Here is a 14908-nt window from a genome sequence, read left to right as displayed (position 1 = left end):
TGATGAATTTCAGAAGAGAAACTTCGTTTTTAATATGCACCTGGAACAATGTTTAGGAAACTAAAATCACTTGCAGTCCGCTTCTGACGTGTATCCCATGGTTTGCGCTCTAGCCAGATCATGATACCGATGTGTATGGACATGGGTCATCTGGGTCGTCGAATCTACCCTGTTCTTCTACTTCTTTTTTTCTCAAATTTTGCTGGTCTGTGTTTTGGGTCATCTTCTGAGTTTCTTGAATGCAGATTTGAAGTTTCTTAGCGCATGCTTGAAGGGAACAGAAAATTATCTGGTTTATGGTTGGCTCTCTCCGTGTGCTCGTCTGAAATGACATTATTCATGTTATTTTTTCATGGGTGTATGTCTCTCGATGGCATTATTTAGTGATAAATTTGAGAAGAGGAACTTAGATCTTGATATGAACTTAACCAATGTTTAGGAAAGTGAAATCACTTGCAGTTCGCTTTTGACGTCTATCCCATGGTTTGTTCTCTAGCCAGATCATGATACCGATGTGTATGGACATGGGTCATCTGGGTCGTCGTCTTAGAGCCACTAGCCCTAGTGCATCTTCCATGTCATCACTTGATAGCAGAGGATATTTCTGAGAACTGCTGGCCCTTGATCTTTTATTTTTTGAGAAACATCCAGAAGTAGATGACGAATTTTTAAAACAAATTGTCAACTGGAGGTGAATTTGAGATTTAAGATTTAATGTTTCCCCCAACATTGTACAGAAAATACTCATAAAATACATGCTCGAACATCGTTGACATCAACTCTCCGTGATGATTTAAGATACTTATCAGCGTATATTTTCAATTTTTGTGAATCCATACTTTTTGCATCTGCCGGTACAATGATTTAATAAATCGTATTTTACGCATAAACCATATGTTATCTGCCTCGATGACAGTTGACTGCAACTTCTGCTTGCATCGATAACAATATCATAGGAGGGAACTGGACCGTGCCTCATCACATGACCGCTACAGGTATCTAAAATGTACTTACATGATGCAGTACTCAAAGAAATTTTGTTTCTAACCGTGGTTTTGAGCTTGTAATTAACTAGAGCGTAAAAGGTTAGCGACCCCATTGCACTGTTTTGCAAGACATTAATAACTTTTCTGCGTTCCTTTTTCTTTAATATTTTGCAATAATTTACAGGAGAGAGTTGTTTTATTTAGCAGTAAATACTTTTCAATTTGTGACAAATGTATTTGATGCTAGACTGCTTTGGTAGGCATAAGTTTGACTCTAGTCAAGTACGTCATTAGTTGTGCATACCTTGCCAGTGTTACATCTACTAGCGTTTTATGCATTACTTTTCTACTTGTGACAAATGTATTTGATGCTAGACTGCTTTGGTAGGCATAAGTTTGACTCTAGTCAAGTACGTCATTAGTTGTGCATACCTTGCCAGTGTTAAAGACGTTTACTATATGCATTACTAAGTCTTGTTTTTTATCATCAAATAATCACAAGCAAAACATCTGAAAAAATAGGAAGATCTATCGTTCTTGGTTGATCTCTCCTAGTTCAATGTTCTGATTAAGGGAATGGAAGTTTTGATCTGGTAAGCTCTCTGTGTTGTTAAAAATAATCTAAAAATCTTCATTGAGAACCACGTTGTGCCTACAGATAGCTTGATATTTAGATGACTGATGGAATTATATGACTTCCAAGCCGGTGACACGTATGCAGCTCTTTTGAATTAATTAGCACAAGTCAAATTCATTATTATTCAGGTGCAATGATTAAAAATGTGTATCATAAACATTACTAGATGTAGATTATCATAACACTATACAGCACCGATCGCTCATTTATAAATATGCATCATAAATATTATTATGTGTAGGATAAAGTAGCACTGTTTACTTATCTGATGGAGATGATTGAACTCATTGCCATTTTGTTTGAAGACACTACAGCGAAAACGTTTTTGCTATTTATGAAATAGTTCATGCTATCGATCTTCGTGAATCCACAGAAGGGGATGGTTGATAGTTCATGTACCTAAATATGTCAACTGGGTTAATTTTTCTCACGATTATGTAACTGGTCATATCCGATGCATAATGGGTTATAACTATATAAATTATTTTGACAAAGTAGTATTGTCTACTTTTGTGATGGGGATGATTGATCTCATTACCATTGTTTGAAGATACAAGGGAGGAATAGTATGTGCTATTAGGGAAAGTGGTGGCGACGACGTCAACGCATCATCTTCGGACGCACCGCCATCGTCAACCGAGACGCCCCGCATCCTGACTTGTCGACAACATCAACGGAAGAACCGTCGTGATAACGACTAAGTCAACGCACTGGCACCAGACGCATCGGCATCAGACGCGTCTCCACTTACACACGACATGTCCCATGTCATGACACATCGTCGACGATAAATCAGAACTTCCCCTTTACGTGACACGATAACACGTCGTCCACTTTATTTTATTTCTTATATTTTATCTTTCCTCCAAGGCCTATATGTAGGCCAAAGTTGTAAGAAACACTTGGTGAATTTTCTTTTGGATTGAAGTTTTCTTCTTAAAAAAGAAAGTATGCCCTAGTGGTCCCCTCCCGAGCTGCCGCCGTTATCGCCTCTTGCAGTCGCTGCCGCCGCCATCGAGGAAGGATCAATCCTGCCGCCCACCCGTTGACTGACCACCCTCGCCCTGCGGCACGGCCGCCCGCACCCTCCCCTCGGTCGCCCGGACCTGCCACGCGCTCGGCCGCCCGCGGCCATCGAGCATCCGGCCGCCCGCGCCTGCCGCGCGCCTGGCAGCTCGCGCCCGCCGCGCGCCCTGACACTCGCTTCCCTCGGCCACCTCGTGCCTGCCGTGTCCTGTCCGCATGTGCCCGTAGAGTCCCCCGCCGCCAGCGTGCGCCTGACGTGCACCCGAACGCCATCACATCCACTGGTCGTCGCGCATACTGTTTAGGTGTCGGGGCGCTGCCCCGCACCCCGCAAGGGGGCGACTCCCCCCTTGACCCCCTACCAACTGACCGCGTAGTTTGATCCGCGACACCCTGTTGAAGCGCAGGTCAATTGTCTTGCCAACGACACATCCAGAATTTCCCGCAGCCTCTTCACGCACTATCGAGTGCCGAGGTACTTCTACACTCTTTGGTACCGTGTTCTTCGTCCAGTATTCTTCAAGTGTTCATCCACCACCATCGGATTAGATTTGGATTTTGAATCTTCAAGCGAATAGATTGAATAGGCCTTTGAATCTTCTAGCGTTCGCCTGTTCGAAGTCATTGATTTTGGTGCTTTGCATCACCACGGTGGTTGTAAGACAGTACTCCCGCCCTCGACAAGGAGAGGGGTTGCACCATCAGTATTTTCACTGGATTTAATTTTCAAACTCGACCGTGTGATTTGAGATCTGTTTTATCCCATCACCCCTAGTTGTCCTAGAATCCAATTCCTGTCATCACGTAGCTTCGTCACATCTAGTCACCCTGCATCAGAAAGAGTTCAAAAGATTGATTCACATAAATCCATTGATGGTATCGCGCATAAATTTCAACTATGTTAGTTTATCACACAAATATTTGGTATTATGACTTGAGACAACAAGGATGTCTTGTATCTGGATAGTTCTATTTTTTAGAATGGTCTACACGTCTCTACTCATTGGAATCCAATCAAACTTAAATCTGATGCAGTAAGACTAGAAGGTGTTTACGTCGTGAATGTGGGATCATCCACCCTCGATATGAGAGGAGACTGACTTAAGGAATTGGATACAAAGAAGTCCTTGGACAAGGTAGTATAAACATGAAAAAATCGTTTTTTGGTGTTTTTTTTGCATCAGTCACAGAAATGACGATTAAGGGTTTAATAAATTTACGCACATGGTGTACGCTGAAACAAAGTTACTGACAAAATAATTTGACAAACTCCTTATACAGTTTATGCCACGCAATGTAGTTTGGCACCATAATTGTTGGAAACTTGACATATTGATTGGTTTCAATTGATAGAAGTATCAAAAAAATTTCAGGTTACATATCATTATATAAAAAATGATACTGAATGAGAATCTTGATACATATATTCATAGAAAAACCAAATATGAGAACTACCGTTAAACCCTCTTTGACTATAATGTAGCTGACTTGATCAAATAATCATTTTATGCATCGCATTTTTACATACATTTTTTTCCATTACAAAATTAAACATTTTTTAGGGACAATGATTGATATTTGATGGACCACACGTATCCATAATTTGGGTTAATATCCCTTGATGAATATTGACTTATAGTGCTAACCAATGTTACTTGTCATTGTACTATTCAGGAAGTGTTTAGTTTTCAAAGTGTTGATTTACTTCAAGAAGATTATATCTGCATTAAGCAATCATAAATCACAAAAAATTTAGGATTTATTGAATAGTATTGAGTTGAAGTGTAAAATTCCTCATAAACCTACTTACCTCAATATCTTTTTTCCATAAGAGCATTTTAGGACGATAGCTGACATTTTTTAAAATAAATAAATTTCCTTCCATATATTACGTATTTTAATGTATTATCCATTAATTTATTATTAATATATTTAAAAAATATTTTTTCTTTTGTGGTCGTTGTGATATTGCCTCTTGATCAATTCAGGTTATCGTTTATAATTGTATTCATTCAATTATGATCTCTCTATACATTTTATCAAAAATCTCATTTTTTTTCGGTCCAGATCCATCCTAGATGTGTATTTTTTATGTCATCTTTAATTTTTATAGATAATATGTACAAACATAAAAATGCTATGGATGGAAAGACCCTTTGGCTCAATTTCCTTAATTTTGTTATGTGCACCTTAAATCATATTATGGTTATAGTATATGAAAAACCTATGGAAGAGCACAAATGCTTTTTATTCATTACCTTTTATAACAACTTAAAAAAATTATCTAATTAGTGATGATGATTTATATGATAAATAAAATATCTACAGTACTTCACATTGTCATATTTATAAATTTTGAGGCAGAGATAACTTGGAAAATAGGAGACAGAATAAATTAGTGGTCAAATTATTATTTCTCTCGCTTAATTTTTACTAACACAAATGAAAATACTATCAAGTAAGTTCAAATTTAGTTAAAACTAAGAACTTAGAAATGTTACGTACCAACGAATTCATCAATATCATCCCACGTGGACCCTTTTATTCAACAAAGGATCTCTGACAAAAAAATAATATGTAACCGCAAAGTATAACCACTTTCAATATTTTCTACCAATTTCCTATCACGATTTGATTACAACATGAAAATAACTAAATCACTTAAATGTACTCCAAAATTTGATTGTCTACCTCACTTGATATATAAGTGTATTTAGTACAATCCAACACAGAAAATTCTTAAATGTATACTTCAACCCATGTCAACCAAATATTAACAACTTTATATAATCTCTATATTTTGTTATGACAAAGAATCACTGGCCTTGAAACAGAAGCGATGCGAGGTTACCATTGTGAACGCCAACTCAAAGTGCAGTTTTCAAGGGATGACTGCTGTCATTTGGGCTGTAAACTTGTCATGCGTGGAAAAATAAGAAAGAGGTGAACTTATGCCCAAGTCACTGTATTTTTTTATAAATACTAAAAAAAGAATATACCAAGTTTAAATATTGAGATAATTTTTTCCCATTATTTTTCGTCACCGAACAATTAATTTTAATCTTTTTGTTGATTACACACTTGGAAAATGCCATTTGTGGCCACATAGTTATGGAAAACTGTATCTCTAAACCAGGAATATATATATATATATACATATATATATATAATATTTGTTTGTTTATTTATGGCATGGCGAATTGAGGTTGAGTGCATTTTGACAAAATCTGAACTCTTCTTATGCTAAGTCAATTTAAAATTTTGTAAACAGGGATTGACTCGCCCCGTCATAGATGCCTAATAATGCCAAGGACACTTCCATTTTGTATATCACAAGCAGGGGACTTCCAAAAAAAAGTAGAATTAAATAGTTGATTTCCCTAAATTTTATTGAACTAACATCCGTTATTTACCTAAGATATTTCAGATGATAGTGGCAATGTTTTGTAATTTTTCACTGCCTAATCATGCGATTAATCACACTAGTGCACTTTGATTGTTCATTTCCGTAACAGGTGGAAATTGGTTGCGATGGAGAACTTCGCACTACAGATAGTAAGAAGTTGGGATGTATATATTATACATATATAAAGATAGCTTCACCTGAAATTTATTGATTTTTCCAATCTCAAAAACTGGAGAGAAGAGCCTACTTTAAACGAAAGTCTGTCTTTATCTACGAAATGGATTTACAAATTTCCCATCAAACGTCATGGCTTACGAAATGGATTTACAAATTTCGTGGACTCTGCTTAGATGTGAGAGACATAAATTCCACATCAATGAAAAAAAAACTGTCTATATCTGAAGTGGATCTACAAATATTCCATCAAACAGCATGACTTTCATGAGCCATGTTTAGAGGTGAGAGACATAAATTTCCCATCAATGTTAAAATATCTGTCAATATCTGAAGTGTATTTATAAATTTCCCATCAAAGAACATGAATTTCATGGACCATATTTAGGGGTCCGAGATATAAATTTCTCATCAGTGTAAAAAGAAAAATCTGTCCATATCTGAAGCGACTTCCATGAACCATGTTCAGAGGTGAGAGAGGAGTCCCAGACGTGCACTCCAAGTTGAAATCATGCATTTGGGAGGTGGGCAAAGAGATATTTTCTATAAAATACCTAAGTTTTTCAAGGAAAATAAAATTATACCAGATCCTCATCGTCCGTCCTCCATCTGACGGTCGGCAGCCGCAGGATCTTCGACCACACATCTGGAGGGCCGTCTCACAGAAACGGACGGCGATGCTCGCGTGGTCTGCATGGAAGTATACTAACCTCTTTCTCGGCAGGAAAATAGCGATTAGTCGCGCGCCACGTAGGTGGTTCACGATAAGCAAGAGCGAGATTTTTTAGCAAGGGAAAGGAAATGGCAGTAATTAATTATAATATACTAAAAAAGGGCGAGGATAAATATAAAAATTCACCTGCTCACTACAAAACCCTGCGGACCTCATCGTTTCCCAATTCCCCCCCCCCCCCCGTCCTCCGTTGAAGAGGCGGAGAGTAGCAGCGTTATCTTTCCCCTCTTCCCCAAGCTTCAAGCTCTAGACCTCCCGGCGAGCCCCAAGGTCGATTCTCTCTCTTCGATTCTCGCTATCTGCTTAATCTTTGATCCCTTTCTTCTGGTTTATTGGTTTGCGAACGCGCGGTCTCGACCCACCTCCGTTGTTGACGTGATTTGCGTTTGAGGTTTTGTTTCTGGGTGGATTTTCTGTAAAAAACCCGTGTTTTGGACGGCTTGGTTGTTTTTCTCTGTTTGCTTTCCTTGTTTTGTTTTCGTTTGGTTTGGTTTTGTTTGTGGTCTGTCGGGGAGCAGTTTTCTAAGGTTTCAGGCTCGCTTTCTGGGTAATGAATGGATTTGGGTATACTGTTTTACTTGTAAATATTTTTCTCTAATCCGAATGCGTATTTTTTTGCCCTAGGAAGTGTGAAAATTTTGCGTAAATCGTCGTTGAGACTGGAAGTGTTGTCTATTACTTCGCCTATGCGAGTCTTAGTCGGCGAGAAATCTAGCTTTAGTGTTAGTCTCTAGTTTCTACAAAACTGCTTTCATTTTTTTCCGATGACAAGGGTGGAGTTTTTGTCGAAACTAGAAGTCTAGCCATGGAGCACGTTTTCTGGCTTTCGTATTCCAAGATTGTCCTTTTTTTAAAAGATTTCTTCTCTCTTCTATTTCTCCGGATCTGGTTCTCGACGATTGAAAGAAAATTTTCTTCCAATAACGACTAATAGCATTAGCCTAAAGCGCATAACTTCTTTCTTAGATTGTGCTATGATTCTTTTACGTTAATAATGCGTTTTCTCTTATTCAACGTTTCTCTCTCTAAATATGACTGTTTCCGTTAATTTTTCTGATTCTCAAAATATAGCAGTTTTCCTTGATGCGTTCTCGCCCAACATTTCTAGAACTTGGTCTTTAACCTTCGTGATTCTGATTTAATTCTTGCAGTAGGATTGAATTTGGAGGCATGGCTGGGGCTTTGGTTCAGTCGGCTATTCTTCCAGGAGCCGTTGCAAATGGAAGACGCAACCAAACTCGAAGCTCTAGTAAATCTAGAAGGTCTAATGCGAAACTGCGCGCCACCTTAGCTCAGCCAATTAGAATCCAGGGTTTCTCTGGGCTTCGGAGTTCCAACGCTCTGGACTTCGTCTCTCGGTCCGACCGCAGCCTTCAATCTATTGTAAATGCTGCCGTCTCTGCGCCGCGTGGAAAGGGCTGCCGTGGATCCGCAGTTGCCATGTTTGAACGCTTCACTGAAAAGGCTATCAAAGTTATTATGCTTGCCCAAGAGGAAGCCAGAAGACTCGGGCACAACTTCGTCGGCACCGAGCAGATACTTCTCGGACTCATCGGCGAAGGGACTGGCATTGCAGCTAAGGTCTTGAAGTCCATGGGAATTAATTTGAAGGATGCCCGAGTGGAGGTTGAGAAGATTATCGGACGTGGCAGTGGTTTCGTCGCCGTGGAGATTCCATTCACGCCTCGTGCTAAGCGGGTGCTTGAACTTTCTCTTGAAGAAGCCCGCCAACTTGGTGAGTTCTTCTCAAAGAAGCCTACTTGATGGAGATTGTGATTAAATTTTTTGTTTTTGTCTTTAGGCCATAACTACATTGGATCTGAGCACTTGCTTTTGGGGCTGCTGCGCGAGGGCGAAGGTGTTGCGGCACGTGTTCTTGAGAACCTCGGTGCTGACCCCGGCAACATTCGCACGCAGGCAAGCCTCTTTCTCCCAATCCTTTTATGCCCTTTTTTCTCATTTAATTCTTTAATCAAATTCTTGCCCCTTATCAGGTCATTCGGATGGTTGGAGAAAGCGCTGAGGCTGTTGGCGCTGGTGTTGGAGGAGGCAGCAGCGGAACTAACAAGATGCCCACCCTTGAGGAGTATGGAACGAATTTGACCAAGTTAGCTGAAGAGGTCTGATACTTCTCTCCTCTATCTAATTGTCCTTGAATGGATTGATTGATATTTGTTGATTAATTAATCATTAAAATTTTTCTTCTGCAGGGTAAGCTGGATCCTGTGGTTGGCCGGCAAGATCAAATTGAGCGCGTGACACAAATTCTGGGTAGGCGGACGAAGAACAACCCCTGCCTTATCGGTGAGCCCGGTGTTGGGAAGACGGCTATTGCCGAAGGGCTTGCCCAGCGTATTGCCAACGGCGACGTTCCGGAGACCATTGAGGGAAAGAAGGTCTTCCCTCTCCCTCTCTCTCTCTCTCTACCCAATCTCTTAGGTGAATTCTTAGAAGGCAACTTATTCTTGTGATTGGGTGTAGGTGATAACCCTTGACATGGGGCTCTTAGTTGCTGGGACAAAATACCGGGGGGAGTTTGAGGAGAGGTTGAAGAAGTTGATGGAAGAGATTAAGCAAAGTGATGAGATTATCCTCTTCATTGACGAAGTTCACACGCTGATTGGAGCTGGCGCAGCGGAGGGTGCCATTGATGCCGCAAACATTCTGAAGCCCGCTCTTGCCAGAGGTGAACTGCAGGTATACATCCCTTTAAATTTATCTTCCTCTACTTTTCGTGAGATTTTTTGTTGCCCTCGGCTCTAATTCAATCCCATTTCAGTGCATCGGAGCAACCACTCTGGATGAGTACCGCAAGCACATTGAGAAGGATCCAGCCTTGGAGAGAAGATTCCAGCCCGTGAAGGTTCCTGAACCCACCGTTGATGAGACGATTCAGATCCTCAAGGGACTCCGTGAGCGATATGAGATCCACCACAAACTCCGCTACACCGATGAAGCTCTGGTTTCAGCTGCGCAGCTCTCTCATCAATACATCAGGTCCGAGAAAAACTGCAGCTAACACATAATTTTATTTTTTTGCATTTCTTTACCCTGAAAATTCGTGGTCGTGGCTGCAGTGATCGGTTCCTCCCCGACAAGGCAATCGACCTGGTCGACGAGGCAGGTTCTCGCGTCAGGCTTCGCCATGCTCAGGTAACAAATAACTTCATTTTTATTTGCGGCGTTGAATTTATGAGCTTGTTGTTCATGAACGAAAATGTGGATTGCAGCTCCCGGAGGAAGCCAGGGAGCTTGACAAGGAGCTCCGCCAGATCACGAAGGAGAAGAACGAGGCTGTTCGGGGACAGGACTTTGAAAAGGTATGCACTCCGTGAAGTAGCATCGAACTTTTAATATCTATGGTTTAGAGTTTCTGACTTTTGGGTTTAGAGGTTTGAGGTTTAGGGTAGTGGTCAGCATCTTGTCCTCGCCAGGATGAAAATGATGAATTGTCTCGTGATCTTCACTTTCTCTCTGTTAACCTCAATTAGATGACGAGAGATTATTCAATTAGATTACGGCCATGATGATAATGACGATTCAGGTTTCTGGATGAAGACGACGACTTTTGTCATCGTCGTCAGACACTAGTTTAGGTTTGAGATGGGTAGGTGATGGATGAATTATGGTTTCAGGCGGGAGAGCTTCGGGACAAGGAGATGGAGTTGAAGGCTCAGATCTCGGCACTGATCGACCAGGGCAAGGAGAGATCCAAGGCGGAGAGCGAAGCTGGGGAGGCAGGCCCAGTGGTGACCGAAGCCGACATCCAGCACATCGTCTCCTCCTGGACTGGCATCCCCGTCGAGAAGGTGTCCAGTGACGAGTCGGACCGTCTGCTGAAGATGGAGGAGACGCTGCACACGCGCATTATCGGCCAGGACGAGGCCGTCAAGGCAATCAGCCGCGCCATCCGCCGTGCCCGAGTCGGGCTCAAGAACCCGAACCGGCCCATTGCCAGCTTCATCTTCTCCGGGCCCACCGGTGTCGGCAAGTCCGAGCTCGCCAAGTCTCTCGCCACCTACTACTTCGGCTCCGAGGAGGCCATGATCCGCCTTGACATGAGTGAATTCATGGAGCGACACACCGTGTCCAAGCTCATCGGCTCCCCGCCCGGGTACGTCGGCTACACCGAGGGTGGTCAGCTCACAGAGGCGGTGCGCCGCCGCCCCTACACCGTCGTCCTCTTCGACGAGATCGAGAAGGCCCACCCTGATGTCTTCAACATGATGTTGCAAATTCTCGAGGACGGGCGGTTGACCGACTCCAAGGGCCGGACCGTTGACTTCAAGAACACCCTCCTGATCATGACCTCCAACGTGGGAAGCAGCGTGATCGAGAAGGGTGGCCGGAGGATCGGATTCGACCTTGACTACGACGAGAAGGACAGCAGCTACAACCGCATCAAGAGCCTTGTGACCGAGGAGCTGAAGCAGTACTTCCGGCCCGAGTTCCTCAACAGGCTTGACGAGATGATCGTCTTCCGCCAGCTGACGAAGCTGGAAGTCAAGGAGATTGCGGACATCATGCTCAAGGAGGTGTTCAACAGGCTGAAGGCCAAGGAGATCGAATTGCAGGTCACGGAGCGGTTCAAGGACCGGGTAGTGGAGGAGGGGTACAACCCGAGCTATGGTGCCCGGCCGCTGCGGCGGGCCATCATGAGGCTGCTGGAGGACAGCATGGCGGAGAAGATGCTCGCCGGCGAGATCAAGGAAGGCGACTCCGTCATCGTCGACGTCGACGCCGACGGCAATGTATCCGTTCTCAAGGGCGGCGGCGCCGCCGCCGGAGCGCTGGAGGAGCCTGAGCCTGTTCCCTTCTAGGTCAGTCACTCAGTCCCCTCTCTCTAGCCTTGTTCTGCTGAATTGGTGGTCTTCCGCGTTGAGGTAATCGGTGGTAGGATGAGGCTCTCATCATGCTGTCGTGTGTATCAAAACTGTAAAGATTGGAAGCTCGTCGGTACCCTCCGAGTAGCTGTGGAACCTGCCGGTTTTTATTCCCCTTTCTCGTGCTGATTCTGTCGTAGAACACTTTTTTTTTTTTTTAATTTCTGATTGTCTTAGAACACTTACTATTGGAAATTAGAGAGTTCTAGATCTTGGTTGCTGTGAAGCTCTCCATTGAAGAAAACGTACTTTATCAGATCTTGGGACTTGTACTTTTGCCCAGTGGCAAGGTTGGAAACTTCATCGAATTCCTCTCTTGACCATGAATAAATGTATACTTTCATGTGTAAATGTAGCGATCATAGTCTTATAATTGAAGTCAAGCTAGTAGCATACAAACCATTTACATCCCTGCCATCAGAGGAATCGAGTTTCTCCAACGGGGGATTTCTAAATGAAAATTTAAGAGCAGTCATCGATTTACAAACCGTGGAAAGCGAAAGAATATATCCAACCCCATAATTAGATATATCCAACCAAAAAACAGAAATCGTTGGGCGTTTCTGGGTCACAAATCGATCAAGGAGAAGACTCTTCTTCTTTGTTTTTTGCTCGTTCAGAAGCTCTCCGGCAAGGATTCTCCACGGAGGAACGATCGAAGAAGAACGAGAGATCTCTCGGGCTGCGAGAATGGGGCTTCGTGAGAAGCTCCTCTGATCGTGGCGAAGGACAGTACGTTGCCGTAGACTTGAGTCCAGCCGCCGACCTGCTTCCCCTCGAACCAAACCCTATACGGAACCGTCGTCTTCAGCCCCAGCTCTTCGGCCAGCCTCTCCACCACCGTCCTCGTCCCCGTCAATGGAATCACCGAATCCTGATCTCCGCTGCCCACCGAGATAGTAAATAACATTAGAAACAGCGTTACGGTGCAATTCATTTCCCAAATGATATAATTTATCTCAGTAAATTTCGATTTCCCGATACCCAATGCAGTTCAATTGATGCTTCGTAGCTCTTTGATATGGTCCAATCACTGAGTGATCAATCTCATAAACGGTTCTTCTCTATCACTGAAACAGCTTCTACGAATATCTCTCAAGATGATCGAGCGTTCTGTTAACCAAATTCGGAAAAAGCTGCACTTTTCTTGAAATAACTTCGTCAAAGATGTGGGTTTTTTTGAGAATCTATCGGCTGCAGTGGATTTGCTATCCATTTCCCAAATGATGTCGTTTGTCCCCCAGAAATCCCCATTTCCCGATGCACAATACAGTTCAACAGGGTTCTCTTCTGATATGGGTCCAATCACTGAATGATCAATCGCTCAAACGGTTATTCTAAATAACTAAATCAGTTTCCAAGAGTATCTCTCAACACGATCAATCTTTTTGTTAGCGGAACTAAAAAAAACTGGACTTTTCTTGAGAAAAGATCGCGAAAGAAGTGGGTTTTGCGGAAAAACTAACGCCTGTAAGAATATCTCTCTACATGATCAATCTTTTTGTGAACCAAAATAAAAAAATGCAATTTTCTTGAGATAAGATCGCGAAAGATGTGGGTTTTACGGGAAATCTATTGCATGTAGAGGATTTGCTACAGTTGAAGGTCACTAACCCTCACCTGTAAACCAGCACGGGGATGCCTGCTCTGACCAGCGATCCCACTAGATTAATGGAGGGCACTTCCAGATTTAGAAAGTCGTACTCGAGGACGCTGCAAGAGTAGAACGGGTCAGAGGGGGGGAAGAAGAACGTGATAACACTAGTCTTGAATCTCTGTACCTGCTGCAAACGCTCCACCTGCTCGTTCCGAGAAGGCGAGCGTGAAGCGCGGTTTGCACGTCTTTCCTGTTTAGATAGTTCACCGTCTTGTCCTCCACGCAGACGTCCACCCTCTCCGCCATTTGCTGTTTTCTCCTCTCCCCCCCGATTAAAAATCAGAAAATGGCCCGCCAAAATAGACATAATGATAGTAATAATAATAATAATCGGAGGACAAAAGAATAGGAGAAGAAGAAGCCAGAAGAAATTCGTAGAAAAAAACTAGAAGAAACTAGAAGAATTTTAAAGAAGACGACGCTTGGAGAAGCTAGAAGAAACAAGAGGAAACTTGCGAAGAAGAGAAGCTTGGAGAAGCTAGAAGAAACGAGTGGAATCTCAATGAAGAAGAGAAGAAACTAAGAAAAGCTAGAAAAAACTAGAAGAATCTCGACGTAGAGGGGAAGATGCTTGGAGAAGCTAGAAAAAAACTAAAAGAATCTCGACGAAGAAGAGAAGATGCTAGGAGAAGCTAGAAAAGAGTCTCGATAAAGAAGAGAAGATGCTACGAGAACTAGAAAAAACTAAAAGAATCTCGACGAAGAAGAGAAGATGCTAGGAGAAGCTAGAAAAGAGTCTCGATAAAGAAGAGAAGATGCTACGAGAACTAGAAAAAACTAAAAGAATCTCGACGAAGAAGGGAAGATGCTCGGAGAAGCTACAAAAAACTAGAAGAAATTAGGAGAAACTCGATGAAGAAGAGTCGAAGATAGAATAAACTAGAAGAAAATATTTGTTTTTTCTAGCTGAGGAATGATGAAGGGATGAAGAAGAGTCGAACCTGAGGGGCAAGGATCTTCGACTGGGAGAGAGCGGAGGAGATGCAGACGTCGAGGGTAACGTCATACTTGTCGACGAACTTACTCGTCTCCCTCGTCACGACGGTTATCACATCGGAGCAGACTGATGATAGAGAACCTCTGTAGTACTCGCTCACATAGCGGGAATAGTTGCAGACGGTGGTGAAAGACTTGAAAGTCGAGTCCGAGATCAGCCCATGAGACCAGAGAAACTCCGCCCTCGAGTTGAAATCCGTGGCAAAATCCAGCACAGGGTTGCCCAGCTGATAGAGAAGAACACGGCCCAGGAGTTGTTGTTCATTAATAATGAGAATAACTTCACACAAACTGCAGAGTTTTCAATCTTCTTACCGCGATCCCTTTGATGTTGAAGATCTTCTTCTTCTTGTTTACCTGAACCATCAGCTCAGCGAGCTGAGGAACGTAGTGGCCGGCGTAGCTCTCTC

The 14908-nt window shown here is 42.7% G+C and overlaps 2 protein-coding genes across 2 annotated transcripts in view; one reads left to right on the top strand and one right to left on the bottom strand.

Annotated features, from left to right (window-relative positions):
* Window positions 1-7107: 7107 nt before the first annotated feature.
* Window positions 7108-12065, top strand: LOC144705271 (ATP-dependent Clp protease ATP-binding subunit ClpA homolog CD4B, chloroplastic). Its single transcript, XM_078577862.1, has 10 exons — window positions 7108-7232; window positions 8114-8697; window positions 8764-8879; window positions 8957-9082; window positions 9173-9358; window positions 9444-9659; window positions 9742-9959; window positions 10040-10115; window positions 10193-10282; window positions 10598-12065. The coding sequence occupies exons 2-10, from the start codon at window positions 8133-8135 to the stop codon at window positions 11780-11782; spliced, it is 2778 nt and encodes a 925-aa protein (XP_078433988.1). The 5' UTR covers window positions 7108-7232; window positions 8114-8132; the 3' UTR covers window positions 11783-12065.
* The window catches only part of LOC144705276 (serine carboxypeptidase-like 45), a 4300-nt gene continuing 1108 nt past the window's right edge, over window positions 11717-14908 (bottom strand). The window contains exons 4-8 of the mRNA XM_078577874.1: window positions 14814-14908; window positions 14444-14725; window positions 13627-13751; window positions 13466-13558; window positions 11717-12729 (exon numbers count right to left, since the gene is read on the bottom strand). The exon at window positions 14814-14908 is cut by the window's right edge and continues 78 nt beyond it. Coding sequence (XP_078434000.1) covers window positions 12462-12729; window positions 13466-13558; window positions 13627-13751; window positions 14444-14725; window positions 14814-14908 — 863 coding nt within the window. The 3' untranslated portion in view covers window positions 11717-12461. The remainder of the gene's footprint in view (window positions 12730-13465; window positions 13559-13626; window positions 13752-14443; window positions 14726-14813) is intronic.

This window comes from Wolffia australiana, chromosome 7, assembly GCF_029677425.1.
Source record: "Wolffia australiana isolate 7733 chromosome 7, ASM2967742v1".
NCBI classification, from domain to species: Eukaryota; Viridiplantae; Streptophyta; class Magnoliopsida; order Alismatales; family Araceae; genus Wolffia; species Wolffia australiana.
The sequence above is the reverse complement of the archived record's forward strand: the minus strand, read 5'-3'. Positions and strand labels throughout refer to the sequence as shown.